Source organism: Pongo abelii, chromosome 13, assembly GCF_028885655.2.
Source record: "Pongo abelii isolate AG06213 chromosome 13, NHGRI_mPonAbe1-v2.0_pri, whole genome shotgun sequence".
Classification (NCBI taxonomy): Eukaryota; Metazoa; Chordata; class Mammalia; order Primates; family Hominidae; genus Pongo; species Pongo abelii.
This window is the reverse complement of record NC_071998.2, coordinates 128,767,258-128,783,876: the sequence shown is the minus strand read 5'-3', so window position 1 is coordinate 128,783,876 and position 16,619 is coordinate 128,767,258. Positions and strand designations below refer to the sequence as shown.

General features: G+C 59.8%; 1 protein-coding gene across 10 annotated transcripts in view; it reads left to right on the top strand.

The window, feature by feature from the left end:
- Nucleotides 1-16,619, top strand: part of EXD3 (exonuclease 3'-5' domain containing 3) — a 125,115-nt gene that overhangs the window by 43,029 nt on the left and 65,467 nt on the right. For 9 of the 10 annotated variants that reach the window (XM_054521277.2, XM_063714587.1, XM_063714588.1 and 6 more), the window contains 3 exons: nt 10,211-10,384; nt 10,737-10,904; nt 15,773-15,826. In XM_054521277.2, coding sequence (XP_054377252.2) covers nt 10,211-10,384; nt 10,737-10,904; nt 15,773-15,826 — 396 coding nt within the window. The remainder of the gene's footprint in view (nt 1-10,210; nt 10,385-10,736; nt 10,905-15,772; nt 15,827-16,619) is intronic. The other variant, XM_063714591.1, reaches the window with a different exon arrangement.

The following is a 16,619-nucleotide window of genomic DNA, read 5'->3' as shown; positions in this document are numbered from 1 at the left end:
TGGGGCAGACACGGATTCTGGCTCCTTAGTGGCAATGGCCTGTGCACAGGAAGCTGCCAAGTCCTGAGTGCCACGTCTGCTGGCCCGAGGTTGCTCCTGCAGGTCCGGGGGACGCCCTCCAACCCCAGCCCAACTCCTCTGAGTGCCACATCCACTGGCCTGAGGTCACCCCTGCAGGCCCGGGGGACACCCTCTGACCCCAGCCCTGGCGCTGCCTGCTCCTGTGTCTGCCTCTCTCCTGCACCTGCCTCTGCCAGCTTTCCTTTGTCCATCAGCTCAGTGGCTTCTTGGGCCTCCAGCTTGTGAATCTCTGTCCTTGCTTTTGAGATTTCCCTCTGCCGTTCCGTTTCCAGGCTCTCTTGTCGGACCTTCGTCTGTGACGCCCAGTCTTCCTCACTCTCCGGCACCTGCGTGTGTGGTGTGAGCCTCCCCAGATCCCCGCCCCCCGCCCCCCACGTGTCTGAATTGTGGAATTCCACTGTCCTTTCCTCCTTATGTCCTGACGTTCGTCCTGGCGTCTCCTTTGAGCCGCGCTTGTTTCTCCACAGACAGGGCTGCGATCTGCTCCGGGCTCCTCTGACAGTCATGAGGCCGTCACGCATTTCATCTTCATGGGGGGCCTGTGTCTGTGCCCTCAGCTCCTCCACGCGCCCTGACCTCCTCCACGCGCCCTGACCTCCTCCGCGTGGCCTCCCCGCCTCCCCGCGCCCTCCCCGCGCCCTCCCCGCGCCCTCCCCGCGCCCTCCCCTCCTCCCCGCGCCCTCCCCTCCTCCCCGCGCCCTCACCTCCTCCATGTGCTCTCACCTCCTCCCTGCGCCCTCACCTCCTCGCGCCTCCATCACATTCCCGGATTCCTGCAAGCTGGCGAATGCCGCGTGCCCAGTGGCCCTGGGTGGGCCAGGAGCCTTGAAGATGGGGTCCTTGGGGATCCTGGGTGCTGAGGAGAAGCCCAACCCTAGAGCCGGCTGCACATGGAGGTCCTGGGGACCCCTATATGGTGGCACAGACACCGGCTGCCCCCAGAGGAGGGAGATGAAGACCAGGATTTTGGAGAACTCCTTGGGGCGGTCTGCAATATAAAGGGGGCAATGGGACTGTTGGCGGTCTGGGAGGGCTTGGGTGTTCCTGTAAAGTGAGAGAGGAGCCAGCACACTGGGCGGGTGAGAGCAACCTGGGAGACGGGCAGGAGGAGGAGGCAGGGCTGGAGCAGGGTGAGAGCCTGGAGTAGATGCAGTCCCAGAGTGGGGTTCCCCTGGTTCATCGGGCCCTTCCCAGCCCCACTGCCCAGCAGCCTGTGGTGGGGTGTTCCTGTCCTTTTTTTTTTTTTTTTTTTTTTTTTTTTTGAGATGGAGTCTTGCTCTGTCACCCAGACTGAAGTGCAGTGGTGCCATCTCGGCTCACTGCAAGCTCCGCCTCCCGGGTTCAAGGGATTCTCCTGCCTCAGCCTCCCGAGTAGCTGGGATTACAGGCACGTGCCACCATGCCCGACTAATTTTTTTTTGTATTTTTAGTAGAGACGGAGTTTCACCATGTTGGCCAGGCTGTTCTCGAGCTCCTGACCTCAGGTAATCCGCCCGCCTCGGCCTCCCAGAGTGCTGGGATTACAGGCGTGAGCCACTGCACCCAGGCTGTGTGTGTGTGTGTGTGTGTGTGTGTGTGTGAGACAGAGTCTTGCTCTTCCACCCAGGCTGGAGTGCAGTGGCATGATCTCAACTCACTGTAACCTCCGCCTCCCACATTCAAGTGATTCTCTTGCCTCAGCCTCATGAGTAGCTGGGATTAACAGGTGTGCAACACCACGCCTGGCTATTTTTGTATTTTTAATGGAGACAGGGTTTCACCATGTTGGCCAGGCTGGTCTTGAACTCTTGACCTCAAGCAATCCACCTGCCTCGGCTTCCCAAAGTGGTCCTGTTCTATCAGGGTGGTCCCATTCTAACAGCCCCTCGGGGGGCCTTCTGGTGCTGCTGAGCCCATGGGACCCCCCCCAGCCCCATTACTGAAGCCCTGAGTGGAGCCGACAGCTCAGTGCAGGGGATGCCGGCCAGCAGGGAGGAGGGGGGATACTGGCGGGGGTATTGGGGGGGGATGCCCAGAGGGGGGGTTGGGGAGGAGGGGGGATACCAGTGGGGGAGATTGGGGGGATGCCCAGAGGGGCAATGGGGTGGGGGGAACCAGTGGGGGGATTGGGGGGGACACCCAGAGAGGGGATACTGGTGGGGGTTATTTGGGGGGACGCCCAGAGGGGGGTTGGGTGGGAGAGATACCGACGGGGGGATTGGGGGGGACGCCCAGAGGGGGGTTGGGGTGTGGGGGATACCGGCGGGGGGGTTGGGGGGGACGCCCAGAGGAGGGTTGAGGTGGGGGGGATACCGGTGGGGGGATTGGGGGGGACGCCTGGAGGGGGGTTGGGGTGGGGGGGATACCAGTGGAGGGATTGTGGGGGACACCTGGAGGAGGGTTGAGGAGGGGGGATACCGGCAGGAGGATTGGGGGGGACGCCCGGAGGGGGGTTGGGGGGGGATACTGGCGGGGAGGATTGGGGGGACACCTGGAGGGGGGTTGGGGTGGGGGGGATACCTGCGGGGGGATGGAGGGGACGCCCGGAGGGGGGTTGGGGTAGGGGGGATACCGGCAGGGGGATTGGGGGGATGCCCGGAGGGGGGTTGGGGTGGGGGGGATACTGGCAGAGGGATTGTGGGGGACGCCTGGAGGGGGGTTGGGGAGGAGGGGGGATACCGGCGGGAGGATTGGGGGGGACGCCCGGAGGGGGTTGGGGGGGACGCCCAGAGGGGGGTTGGGATGGGAGATACTGGCAGAGGGATTGGGGGGGACGCCCGGAGAGGGGTTGGGATGGGGGGGGCTCACGTTTTCTCCATGCACAGCAGGGGGCTCTTTGTAGCTGAGGGGACCAGGAATGAGGCGTGAAGCCCAGTGAAGGGCTCGAAGGGAGGAGGGGCCGGCAGGGTGGGTGGGACGGCTTCCTTCGTAGGGACCCCGGGAGGGAGGCAGGCAGGGCAAGGGGAGCCCAGTCTCAGAGCCATGGGTCCCAAGGGTCTTGGCACGTTCATTAAGGCCACCAAGATAAGGACAGGAGCTGGAAGGAGATGCTTGGGCCAGGACTGAAGTCTCCCAGAACAAGGGGCTGGGGCCCTGAGGCTGGCAGGGGTGCAGTGGGCACTGGGTCCGTGTGTGGCTTGCGCTGGCTGACGTGGGCACACAAGGGGCACAGCTGCCACTGGGGGCCTGGAGGGGAGGACCCAGCTGGGGGCCTGGAGGGCCAGGATTTTGCAGAAGGTTTACTGGACTGGTTTCAGGAGTGAGGGAAGGCGGGGTGTGGTCAGAACAGCTGCTGCAGAACTCCGGGGGTGACAGAAACAAACCTGGGCAAGAGCACACCCCAAATCAGAGCCACCGAGCGTCTGCTTAATTTAATGTTTTATTGGGGTAAGATGCACAACGTATAAAACCAACCGTTTCACAATCAGTGACTCAATGGCATTGAGCGCCCAGTCGTGCTTTGTGAATCTTTTTAGCATCTTTACAACATTGTGCACTTCTTCTGGTTTCAGAACGGTTCATCACTTCAAAAGAAAACCCCGTACCCCTCACACAGACGCCCCATTCCCCTCAGCCCCAGGCCCTAGTCACCGCTCATCCACAAACCCTGTACCCCTCACACAGACGCCCCCATTCCCCTCGGCCCCAGGCCCTGGCCACCGCTCACCCACAAACTCTGTACCCCTCACACAGACGCCCCCATTCCCCTCGGCCCCAGGCCCCGGCCACTGCTCACCCACAAACCCTGTACCCCTCACACAGACGCCCCCATTCCCCTCGGCCCCAGGCCCCAGTCACCGCTCATCCACAAACCCTGTACCCCTCACACAGATGCCCCCATTCCCCTCGGCCCCAGGCCCCAGTCACCGCTCATCCACAAACCCTGTACCCCTCACACAGACGCCCCCATTCCCCTCGGCCCCAGGCCCTGGCCACCGCTCACCCACAAACTCTGTACCCCTCACACAGACGCCCCCATTCCCCTCGGCCCAGGCCCCGGCCACTGCTCACCCACAAACCCTGTACCCCTCACACAGACGCCCCCATTCCCCTCGGCCCCAGGCCCCAGTCACCGCTCATCCACAAACCCTGTACCCCTCACACAGACGCCCCCATTCCCCTCGGCCCCAGGCCCTGGCCACCGCTCACCCACAAACCCTGTACCCCTCACACAGACGCCCCCATTCCCCTCGGCCCCAGGCCCCAGTCACCGCTCATCCGCTTTCTGCCTCTGGATTTGCCACTTCTGGACAGTTCACACACATGCGGTCACATAACATGAGGTCTTTTTGACTTCTTCATTCAGCACGATATCAAGGCTTGTCTACGTGGAAGTCTGTGTCAGCTTCCTCCTTTTCCGTGGCTGAGTAATATGTGGCCAGGCCACACGCTGTTTCTCCATAGACAGCTGAGGGGCATCTGGGCCATCTCCACCTCTGGCTGTTGTTAATAAGTATTTCTCTGAAAATTCATCTACAAACATCTGCTTGAGCCCCTGTTTTTAAATCTTTGGGGAGGACGGGTGTGGTGGCTCACGGCTGTAATCCCAGCACTTTGGGAGGCCGAGGTGGTAGGATCACCTGAGGTCAGGACTTCAAGACCAGCCTGGCCAACAATGGCGAAACCCCATCTAAACCAAAAAATACAACAATTAGCCGAGCGTGGTGGCGTGCACCTGTAGTCTCTGCTACTTTCGAGGCTGAAGCATGAGAATTGCTTGAACCCGAGAGGCACAGGTTGCAGTGAGCCAAGATCGTGCTACTGCACTCCAGCCTGGATGACAGAATGAGACTCCATCTCAAAAATAAATAAATAAAAATAAATAAACAAATAAATCTTTGGGAAACTGCCTGGAATAGAATTGCTGGATCATGTAGTAATCGTGTTTACCTTTTTGAGGAACTGTCAAACTACTACTTTTATTAAAAATTTCAGCCAAGTGCAGTGGCTCATGCCTGTAATCCCAGCACTTTGGGAGGCCAAGGTGGGCGAATCACGAGGTCAGGAGTTTGAGACCAGTCTGGCCAACATAGCGAAACCCTATCTCTACTGAAAATACAAAAACTTGGCCAGGCATGGTGGTGTGCACCTGTAATCCCAGCTACCTGGGAGGCTGAGGCAGGGGAATCGCTTAAACCCAGGAGGCAGAGATTGCAGTGAGCCAAGATCGCACCACTGCACTCCAGCCTGGGAGACAGAGCAAGACTCTGTCTCAGAAAAAAAAAAAAAAATTCGACGACTATTTTTTGTTTTCAAAGTTCTCTTAGGTTTCCTCCCTCCCTCCCTTCCTTTGTTTTTTGACAGAGCCTGGTTCTGCGTCGCCCAGGCTGGAGTGCAGTGGTGCAATCTCAGCTCACTGCAACCTCCGCCTCCCAGGTTCAAGCGATTCTCCTGCCTCAGCCTCCTGAGTAGCTGAGATTACAGGTGCACACCACTATGTCTGGTCTCAAACTTCTGACCTCAAGTGATCCACCCACCTTGGCCTCCCAAAGTGTTGGGATTACAGGCATGAGCCACCACACCCAGCCTTAGGTCCTTTTTGAAATCTGCCTTCCCGCCCCCCACCTTTTTTTTTTTTGAGACAGAGTCTCGTTCTGTCACCCAGGCTGGAGTGCAGTGGCACAGTCTCAGCTCACTACAACCTCCGCCTCCCGGGTTCAAGGGATTCTCCTGCCTCAGCCTCCCAAGTAGCTGGGACTACAGGTTCAACTATGCTGGCTAATTTTTTGTATTTTTGGTAGAGACGGAGTTCCACTATGTTGCACAGACTTGTCTTGAACTCCTGAGCTCAAGCCATCGGCCTGCCTCATCTTCTCAAAGTGCTGGGATTCCGGGCATGGCCACCGTGCCCGGCTGATGCGTCGTTCCTGCATTTGCCCACCGACTCTCTGTGTTTGGCTGTAACCACATTGCACGCCCAGTCGCTTACTGCTCACAGAGTCCAGGTCAGAGGAATGAGGTCTGGTAGAAAGAAAGTGACTTTTTATTCCGTAGCTGGCTTGAGGGAAGAAGCGCAGGCCTCATGCCTGAAGGGTATGGGTATGGCTTAGCTTTTGGAGCAGAAAGAGGCTTTTTTTTTTTTTTTTTTTTTGAGATGGAGTTTCTCTCTTGTCGCCCAGGCTGGAGAGCAGTGGCGTAATCTCGGCTCACCGCAACCTCCGCTTCCCAAGTTTAAGCATTTCTCCTGCCTCAGCCTCCCGAGCAGCTGGGATTACAGGCATATGCCACCATGCCCAGCTAATTCTGTATTTTTAGTAGAGATGGGGTTTCTCCATGTTGGTCAGGCTGGTCTCCAACTCCCGACCTCAGGTGATCCGCCTGCCTCGGCCTCCCAAAGTGCTGGGATTACAGGCGTGAACCACCATGCCCGGCCAAAAGAGGCATTTTTAAAAGGTCAGGAGGAAGCGAGCAGGTGGGAGGGGTCTCTGTGCCTTATCTACCTGGAAGTTGAGTTGGCATCTCCATGAGCAGAAAGAGGCTGTGAAGGTGGCCTGAAACTCCAGCAGGCACACTTTGGGCCGTAAATCAACTTGTCTCTCGAGGTGGCCTCCTGCAGGCGAGTTCTGCTCTGAGCCTCTAAGCACATGGATAGATGAGCTTGCCCCGTAGGAGTGTCTGGTGAACAGGAGGTGAAAGGCTGTCATTGCATTTCTTTTTTTTTTTTTTTTTTTGAGATGGAGTCTCGCTCTGTCGCCCAGGCTGGAGTGCAGTGGCACGATCTCGGCTCACTGCAAGCTCCGCCTCCCGGGTTCACGCCATTCTCCTGCCTCAGCCTCCCGAGTAGTTGGGACTACAGGCGCCCGCCACCACGCCTGGCTAATTTTTTTTGTATTTTTAGTAGAGACGGGGTTTCACTGTGTTAGCCAGTATGGTCTCGATCTCCTGACCTTGTGATCTGCCCGCCTCGGCCTCCCAAACTGCTGGGATGACAGGCGTGAGCCACCGCGCCTGGCCACTGTCATTGCATTTCTAAAGAAATAAGAAGTGGGGAAAGGAGGAAAGAGAAGAGAGAGTAAAATATAAGTGAACTATCATTTAGTAAAATGGGGGTAGTTGCTTACACATTCCCAAATCGATGTCCCGTTACTCCACATTCTCAGAGCTTTAATCAACCTACTTGTGGTTGTCACTCATGGTGGCTTGCTTCCTTGTGTGTTTTCTAAGTTTTCATTGTGAGCTCATTTACTGGAACTTTTTCCCTCTGGTGACCTAGTGCCCACGTGTCCTGGCAAAGTGGTTAAAGAATGATGTTTTGTTTCTGCCAACTAACTACAGATAGAACTCACTAGGGCTAGAACTCGCTAGGGCTAGAACTCACTAGGGCTAGAACTCACTAGAGCTAGAACTTGCTAAGGCTAGAACTCACTAGAGCTAGAACTCACTAGGGCTAGAACTCACTAGAGCTAGAACTCACTAGGGCTAGAACTCACTAGAGCTAGAACTCACTAGAGGACCTGGAACTCACTAGGGCTAGAACTCGCTAGGGCTAGAACTCACTAGAGCTAGAACTCACGAGAGCTAGAACTCACTAGAGGAGCTGGAACTCGCTAGAGCTAGAACACGCTAGAGCTAGAACTCGCTAGAGCTAGAACTCGCTAAGGCTAGAACTCAAGAGAGCTAGAACTCACTAGTACTGGAACTCACTAGAGCTGGAACTCACTAGAGCTGGAACTCACTAGGGCTGGAACTCACTAGAGTTGGAACTCATGAGAGCTAGAACTCGCTAGAGCTAGAACTCGCTAGAGTTAGAACTAATGAGGGCTAGAACTCACGAGAGCCAGAACTCACTAGAACTCAATAGGGCTAGAACTCACTAGGGTTAGAACTCACTAGGGCTAGAACTCACTAGAGCTAGAACTCGCTAAGGCTAGAACTCACGAAAGCTAGAACTCATTAGTGCTGGAACTCACTAGAGCTGGAACTCACTAGAGTTGGAACTCACTAGGGCTGGAACTCACTAAGGGTGGAACTCACTAGGGCTGGAACTCACTAAGGGTGGAACTCACTAAGGGTGGAACTCACTAGAGTTGGAACTCATGAGAGCCAGAACTCACTACAGCCAGAACTCACTAGGGCTAAAACTCAGTAGAGTTAGAACTCACTAGGGCTATAACTCACTAGGGCTAGAACTCACTAGAGTTATAACTCACTAGGGCTAGAACTCACTAGAGCTAGAACTCCATAGGGCTAGAACTCACTACAGCTAGAACCTACTAGAGCTAGAACTTGCCAGGGCTAAGACTCACAGGAGCTAGAACTCACTAAAGCTAGGACTCACTAGGGCTAGAACTCACTAGAGCTAGCACTCGCTAGGGCTAGAACTCACTAGGGCTAGAAGTCACTAAGGCTAGAAGTCACAAGAGTTAGAACTCACTAGAACTAGAACTCGCTAGAGTTAGAACTCAAGAGAGCTAGAACTTACCAGGGCTAGAACTGATGAGGTCTAGAACTCGCTAGAGCTAGAACTTGCTAGAGCTAGAACTCACTAGAGCTGGAACTCGCTAGGGCTAGAAGTCGCTAGAACTAGAACTCGCTAGAGCTAGAAATCGCTAGGGCTAGAACTCACTAGAGTTAGAATTCACTAGGACTAGAACTCACTAGAACTAGAACTCACTAGAGCTGGAATTCACTAGAGCTAGAACTCACTAGGGCTAGAACTCACAAGAGCTACAACTCACTAGAGCTGGAACTCGAGCTATAACTCACTAGGGCTAGGACTCACTAGAGTTAGAACTCACTAGGACTAGAACTGGAACTAGTCCAGCTAGGACTCACTAGAGCTGGAACTCACTAGAGCTAGAACTCACTAGGGCTAGAACTCACTAGAGCTGGAACTCACTGGGGCTGGAACTCACTAGGGCTAGAACTCACTAGGGCTAGAACTAAGTTCCTGGAGCACCTTCAAGTTGCTTCAAGTTCTGGATGCATGAGACGCTCAGGCTTTGTTTAAGGGCGGCTTTCCTTTTCTTCCCAGAGTCCAGAGGGACAGACAAGCTGCCTTTCACCTTGTCTAGCCACTTTCCCCGAGGGGCATCCTTTGGAGGGTCTGGACTTTCCAGCCTTACCTCCCGTGCCTTTGGATATCGCACCCTCCTGGACAGCGCTGAGGTCTCCTCACGCACTCACCTGCGTGTGCTCCACGGCTGTTCCTGGGTGTTTGTGGGGAGAGCTGTCAGGTGCTGGGAGCCGGAGTGTGCCTTTTGTTTCGGTAAGCTTTCAAATCGCCGGAGCACAGTGCTTTCAAAGCTGTGCGGCAGCCTCAGGATGTTGTTCCTGGAGCCCCGTGGAGAGCACACGGTCCACATCGCAGGGACGACAACAGCGCGGCCCACGCTCTCGGCTTGCAGCCTCCCTGGGCCTCTGGGGGCGCATCCCGTGGCTGGCGCCAGCAGCTGGGAACTCACCCTCTTGCCCACCCGCGTGGCCGTGGGCTTCAGGGTAGGGTGTCAGCTGCTGCGCCCTATCCCGAGCGCTGAGCTGTGAACCCGTCCACCTCTTTAGCTCTTAAGATTCCACCTGCAGAATGACCTGCAAGCAGTTGTTATGGCTTGAAGCAAATAGCGGTTGACTCGCTTGCAGGCATCCACAGAGGACGGCGCCGCCGAGGCTGCTGCGCAGCAGCGAGGGCCAACTTTCTGTAGAATCTTCCGGAAGCCAGAGACCAAAACAGACGCTTTGCTTCTCTTCATCCACCTCTTATCCATTTCCCAAATCTCCTGCGGGTCAGGGATAGAAAAGTACATAAAAGGCATTTTTCAGTTTGGGTTTCGGTTCTTGCCCTTCAGTTTCTGTCGCCTGCTGAGGGCAGGCCAGGCCCGTGGCCCGCGAGAGCCGCAGGTGAAGTGACCTGTGAACCTGAGGCTCGGGCTGCGGTTGCCTCCCAGGCCAGCGGCCCTCTGTCTGCCTGGAGAACAGGCCGTCTGTCTTTATGGGATAATTAGTGCGGACAATGACCACCACCCCTGGGGGCCCGGGGTGTAGCGGACCAGAACGGCAGCGTGAAAAGTCACGGAGGCACGGATGGCGGCTGAATGGCCACAGCTACCTTCTGAATGGATTAAATTTTTAAAAACCTCTCTGCGGTGCGGAGGCCTTGCCAGGAGGCTTTGAGTACAAGACAAAGTGTCAGTGTGGTTTCATGTCTCCACAGCTCCGGGAGGAAGCCTGGCGGGGGTTTGCTGCCCTGGACGACCCCCTGGCTGGGCTTCTGGACATGCTGGAGAGCTGCCGGGGCCGGCGGAGAGAGGGCCCCTCCCTGGAGGCCTGGATCTCCCACCAGCTGCAGTGCTGGCTACAGGCACAGCCACGCCCGAGCCCAGCCCAGGTGAGCCCATGGGCTCTGTGACAGTCACCTCCCTTCCTGCCTCCACCCCTCAGCATAGTGGACCTGGCATCCACCTGCCCAGGCCTCTGCACCTGCTCAGCAAGCTGGAGAAGGGCAGGGGGATGCTGGGGGCTGTGGCCGAGACCCAGCCCGTGGCTTCACCCTCAGCCTTCTGACAGCCACGTGCTGAGACTGGCCTCGCCCCTCCCGTGCCCCAGCCCTGCAGGCCACCCGATGCCCACACACGGCCACAGCGGCAGGCGCTGCTTCCTGAGCCAGGCCTGCCCCAGTCGGCCCCATGGCCCAGCCACTGGGTGCTGCATCCAGTAAGTCTGGGTCCCTGCTCTTCCAGCACAGCCTGAGGCTGAAGCAGCTGCAGGCCCGAGCGGTCAGAGTCCTCACTGAGAGCCCCACCAGCCTTGTGGCACCACTGGCCAGCATCTTCCAGCTGCAGGATGCAGACAGGAGCTGCCTGCTGGTGCACGTCCACCGCCTCCACCACGAGGGCAGGTTCAGAGAAGTGAGTGGCCCACGTGGCCGGGCCCATGGGGAAACGGCTTCTCGGGCGGTGGGGCAAGGACGCACCTGGCTCAGGGCCCCGTCTGTGTGGAGGCTGTTTGGGGCTTCTGGTCTACATGGAGGTATCAAGGACCCGGCCGTGGGCAGCCAACAGCTGTGCGTGGGGTGCCGGGTCCCAGGAGCCCTCAGGCTGCCTGAGCCAACAGAGATGTCAGGGCACAGCTTGGTCCCAGGCCTGGGTCTCCCCCTGCCCACCCTGTGTCTCCCAGCAGCCATTGGGCCCTCACACTCACAGGGTCCCAGGTGGACCTGGGCCTGAGCTTTGGTCCAGCCACACCCCACCATGCCTGTTAGCCTCCGTGTCTCTGGAACCTTCACAGAATCACCCGGTAGGCTGCCCTTTGTGGGTAAGTTTGCCTCCTGGGCACTAGGCGCTGACTGAGTCCCCAGCATGGCAGTGAGCACCCTGGAAGGAAACGCTCCTGGGCTAAGCAGAAGGGCTGTGGGAGCAGCTGGTGCCAGCCCCACCACCCACAGCACCCCCAGAGTGGTGCCCACTCACAGAAGCCCAGAGTGGGCAGTGCCAGCGCCTGGGACACAGGACGAGGTTCAGGGCCGGGGCACCAGTCGCGCCTCGGCACAGTCACCCAGGTGCGAGATGCGTCGGGTCAGTATCCAACCCTTGGCTTCCGTCCCTTGCAGTCCGGGGCCGGGTTTTAAGCGGTGTCGCAGAAGTGTGGGGTTGGCAGCTAAAGGTGTCTGGATGAGAATTGGTGGAGCTTTTGGAATCACAGTGGTTTGCTGAGTCTCCTTTGTGAACAAGGCTGACTTTTAAGCCCAGAAGGTTCCAAGAGGAAGACCAGGTCCTAGCATCACAGGCCCGTCGTCCTGAGCATGGCCAAGCTGTGACTTGGGTTTGTGTGGAGCGGTAGGGAGCGGTGGGGCCTGCAGTGGGTAGGGAGGCAGCCGTCTTGCATGGGGTGGCTCTGAGCTGTTCCTGCAGGTACAGGGGGGCCCCCATGACTTCTCGGTGCCCTGAGATTGCAGATCCCAGTGCAGATTCCAGGGTGCAGCACGAGGTGCAGCAAAGAAGCCCGGGGGTGTCCTGCCAGGGGATGTCCTGCTTGGGGGTGCTCGGCCCGGCGGTGCTTGGCCCAGGGGATGTCCTGCCTGGAGGTGCCCAGCCCCAGGGGTGCCTGGCCTGAGGGTGCTCAGCTCAGGGTGCACTGATCATGTATGAGGAGGCCAGCACTCAGGGGCATTGGTCCACCTCCCGCCCCGTCAGGGCCCCCTTACTTCAGAGCTGAGCGCGATGGGCACCACCCCGCTGCCTGCCCACGTGGGACCCTGCTGCTGAGACGCCATCCCGATGGCACCCTGGGTTCCTCTTCTCAGCAAGACCCCTCACCGTGAGGAGGTGCATTGCAACCTGGGCGCGGGCATTGGGGGCTGATCTGGCCGGGCCCTCACAGGAGTGTGCTCTGTGTTGGCCACGCGGGCCCCACCCCCGGCGCTGTCGCCTGCCACGCCCCGGGCCGTCGTCTCGTGGCGGGTGCATGGTGCTGAGAAGCCACGATGCCCGGGCACAGGACAATGCAGGATGGAGGGTCCCGCTCATGTGGCGCGAGGCTGAATGGCGGCCGTGCCTGCGGAGACTACAGGGAGGCAGAAGGCAGGCTAGTGTTTCGGGCCGTCTTCTGTTACAGAGCCTTTCAAAGACTGTCTGGGGCCGGCTGAATGCGCCTCCCTCGCGCTCCGAGGCAGGAATCCCCACACAAAGGGGGTCTTGTCCCGCACAGGCCCCTTCTGCGAAGAAAGCCATTGTCCCCGAGTGGGGCCGCCCGGCAGGCGATGCATGCTCCACTGCTCACCGCCGCGCCCGGCCGAAAGAGGCCGCATTCAGGCCTGTCCGCTTGGATTAGCTGGGACTCACGACTCAATGTGCTGCGATATTTCATGTCGAGGGCAGCGGCTGGCCCTGGGCAGGATGAATGCCTGCTTTTGTCCGCTGAGTTATTTTATTTACATTTTTTAAACAGCTTATCAAGGTAAAAAGATAGCTTTGCTTTAAAAAAAAAAAAAAAGGCCCTCTTGGCTCCAGGCCCACGCAGAGGTGGGAGGCAGGGCTGTCGCTGGGGTCCTTGGCCTTCGAGCCTGGGCACCTGCCCAGTCTTCCTGCCCCTCAGAATGGGGGGCCCAGGGGAGCTGGGGAATGCCCTTCCCGATGGTCGACACCACGGCCCCTCCGGATTTTCTTTTTTTTTTTTTTTTTCCTGAAAGCAGCAGCTCCTGGGCCTGTCTAGAGGTTTCTGCAGCCCCACCCCGACCCCGCCAGCTGGACAGCCTCGTCTCTCTGTCTTCCTGGTGGATGCCTCCCATCCTCTGGCAGCAGAGGTCGGGAAGGTCTGCCTGGTGCAGAGGGGCCCAGTTTGCCCCATCTGTCCTCATGGCCCAGCCCCGGGCTCGTTCCTTCCATGGGGTCCAGGACTCTTCACCTTCTGCTGTCTGCTGCCTGGGCCTGGCTCTGGGGCCAGGTGACCTTTTTGTGCCTGCTGAGTTTCCCAAGTGGCCAGGCGTGGACAGTGGGCAGCTGTACACCGTCCTCTCAGGGAAGTTCAGACAGAAATGACCAGACGCTGATTCTAAGCCAGGCACCACCACAGTGAAAGGGCCAGCAGGGTCCCCAAAGCCTGAGACAGGGGTCAGGCCAGGGAGCTTCCTGGAAGGGGTGGGTCTGCTTCTAGCCACCCCCCAGCCCCCCATCCCTTGTCACCAGGACTGCCCATGAGCAAGCCTGGGCTCTGCCCTTACCAGGGTGGGGCTGAGGGAGCGCCATCCTCGTCCTGTCCCCCAAGCTGCTACGCCACAGAGCTCCCACCGGGCTCCGGGTACAAAATGTGGACACAGACGCTGGGGGCGCAGGACCCCTGCATGTCCAGAAAACCCACCTGGCCTCAAGAGGCCCCGGGTGCCCAGAGAGCTCTGGTGGGCCTAGAAAGAAAGGTCCGGACACCTGTTAGCCCTGGGCTCTGAATGGCCATGGAGAAGAGAAGGGCTGAGCTGGGCATCTTGAACCCCCTCTGACGGGGTTGCAGCGTGAGGGACAGGGAGGCAGAAGCCACCCACCTGGGGAGCACGGCCAGTACCCAGCCCCGCCCAGGCTCCTCCCCAAGCCTGAGGCCTCCTTCTTGGGCTCAGAGGGGTTCCTGGTTGAGTGGGGCCCACCGAGGGCTGGGACTGGAGCCTGAAGTCTGTCCTCGGAGGGAGGCCGGGGGCAGCAGCGGTGAGGGGAGGCCCTGGCCACCTGCCCCTTGCTGTGCCCCCAGCCTCCCTGGTCCCAGCGTCACCTGCTCAGGGCCTGGTCCCAAGGACATGACGGGCACAGCCCCATCCTCCACCCCCTGCATCTGACAATGCCCACATGGGGCAGGAGGAGCAGAGGGAAGGCGGGTTGTGACCACCCTGTGGTTCTGAACGCGGTGAGGTGTCCGGGCCTGCACTCCTGCCTTCCCGAGTTCTGGCAGCTTCTCAGGGGGTTCCTGATCCAGAAGGGGTCAGAGCCCTTGTGTGAAGCTGCGGGTGTCACTGCTGGCGTGGTCCCCATGTGGTGGTCCTGTGCCCCTCCCACGGCCCTGAGCCCCTTCCCACGGCCCTGAGTCCCCTCCCCTCGGCCCTGAGACCCCGCCCCGGGCCCCACGCTCCTCCCCACAGCCCTGAGGCCCCGCCCCGGCCCTGCGCCCCTCCCCACGACTCCGAGACTCCCACGCCCCGGGCCCTGCGCCCCTCCCCACGGCCCTGAGACCCCCTCCCCGGGTCCTGCGCCCCTTCGCCTGGCCCTGCGCCCCTCCCCACACGGCTCTGAGACCCTCCCCCACCCCTCCCCGGGTCCTGCGCCCCTTCCCCTGGCCCTGCGCCCCTCCCCACGGGCCTGAGGCTCCCTTCCCGGGCCAGGCACCCCTCCCCACAGCCCTGAGGCCCCGCCCCGGCCCTCCGCCCTTCCCCACGGCCCTGAGACCCCCGCCCAGGGCCCTGCGCCCCGCGGGCCTGGTGGAGGCCTAGCCTCTTGGACCCTGGCCAAACAGTGGAGGCGCCAGGTCAGCGCTGCGCAGGGAAAGGCCCCCGGCCCTGCGCCCCCACCCTGCGCACCGGGGCTGGAAGCCGGACTCGAGGCTTTCCCAGGCCGCTATTTTGGTCCTTTCTCTGGGCTGCGCGGGGGCGGGGCGCCATGCTCCGCGGGCTGCTCTCGTGGGTCATTTTTGCTGGCTATGGGAGCGCAGCTTATGGAAATTATTAATAGCAGCTCAGGCCCGTGGTACGTGCAGGCGGTCAGGGCCCGGCCGTGCCCCGATCGCAGCCGTGTGGCCTTGGAGCGCTCACGGGGTGCCCGTCTCCCGCCTTGTGGGAAGGGCTACGGCCCCCCAGGCCTCAGGGTGCGCTGAGGCTGGGGGTCCTCAGCCTTGGCCCGTCCACTGCAGGCACCATTGTGTTCTGGGCCCCGCAGATGGGTCACGGCTTCACCCCTTGCCTTGACCCCACCTCCTAGCCTTCCTCTGGCTCATCAGCAATCCCGGAGCAAGGCCCTGGGACCCAGGCTGTGTGGCCAGCACCCCCTTGAGTCCCTGCTGCCCCATCCAGGCCAAGCCCAGGCCTCCCACCTGTCCCAGCCCATGCAAGGCCTGGCTCAGCGCGGGGGGCTTGTCTGACAGGCCAGGCCCCTCAGCCTGAGGGCCACGTGGCTGGACACGGGAAGGCCCTGCACTCTGCCCTCAGTGACCAGGCGCTGGTGCAAAAGGGTGGTAGCCCCCTCACCCGTGGTGCTGCCTGGCCCCTCCCAGGCCCTGAGTAATCTGCCGCCTTTGTGTTTGCCAGGCAGTCATGCTGGGCACGACGTTGAAGCTGCAGCCAGAACTTGATGTTGAAAAGGTGAACGTCTTTCTCATGTAAATTGTTTAGGTTCAAGCTTGGATAATGCCCAGGTCTCTATAAACAGTGTTTGGTGGAGGTGGGGGGTCCACCAAGCCACAGTGGGGGACAGCAGGGCCATCGGGGGTCGGCGAGGGCCTCAAGAGCCCCCTAAACCACCATCCTTCTCGTGGGCTGACCCCAAATCAGACGCAGCCGCACGTACAGGCACCCCGTGTCCGGCTGTCCCCTGAAGCCCTGAGTGTGCTCCGTGCAGCAGCTGGGGCCACCCCTTCCCTGGATTGGGCACCAGGTGCCTCAAGGACACGCAGCCCATGTGCTTCTGGGACCCTCTTCTGCTGCACATCTCCACTGCGCAGTGGGCTGGGGAAAGCAGTCACCTAACTGTGAATTTCCGTACAGATGACAGTCCTCAGACCCACAGTGTCTGCAGGGATGGCAGATCCAAGCTTCTACACTGGGACTCTGTGCACATCACAGGGAGGCAGGTGGAACCTGCTGGTTAAGCAGGGGCGAGTGGGGGAGTGAACACCCCTCGGGCAGAGGCAGGTGGGGACGGGAGGCGTCCTGGTCTCCCTAAAGAGGGAGGGGTGTCTACACCAAGGTCTTCGGGGCTGTGCTCCGGGCGATGGGTGCAGACTCCAGGTCTACAAGAGCTGGGGCCAGAGAGGGCTCTTGGGGCTTCGGGTTCTGCCTGAGGACTGTCCCCCAAGGCACTGCCGGGCAGGTGGGCCCCATGCCATCGGCGCCAGGCAGCCTCACCTGTGGGGCAGAGGAGGTGGGGGAAGGGAGG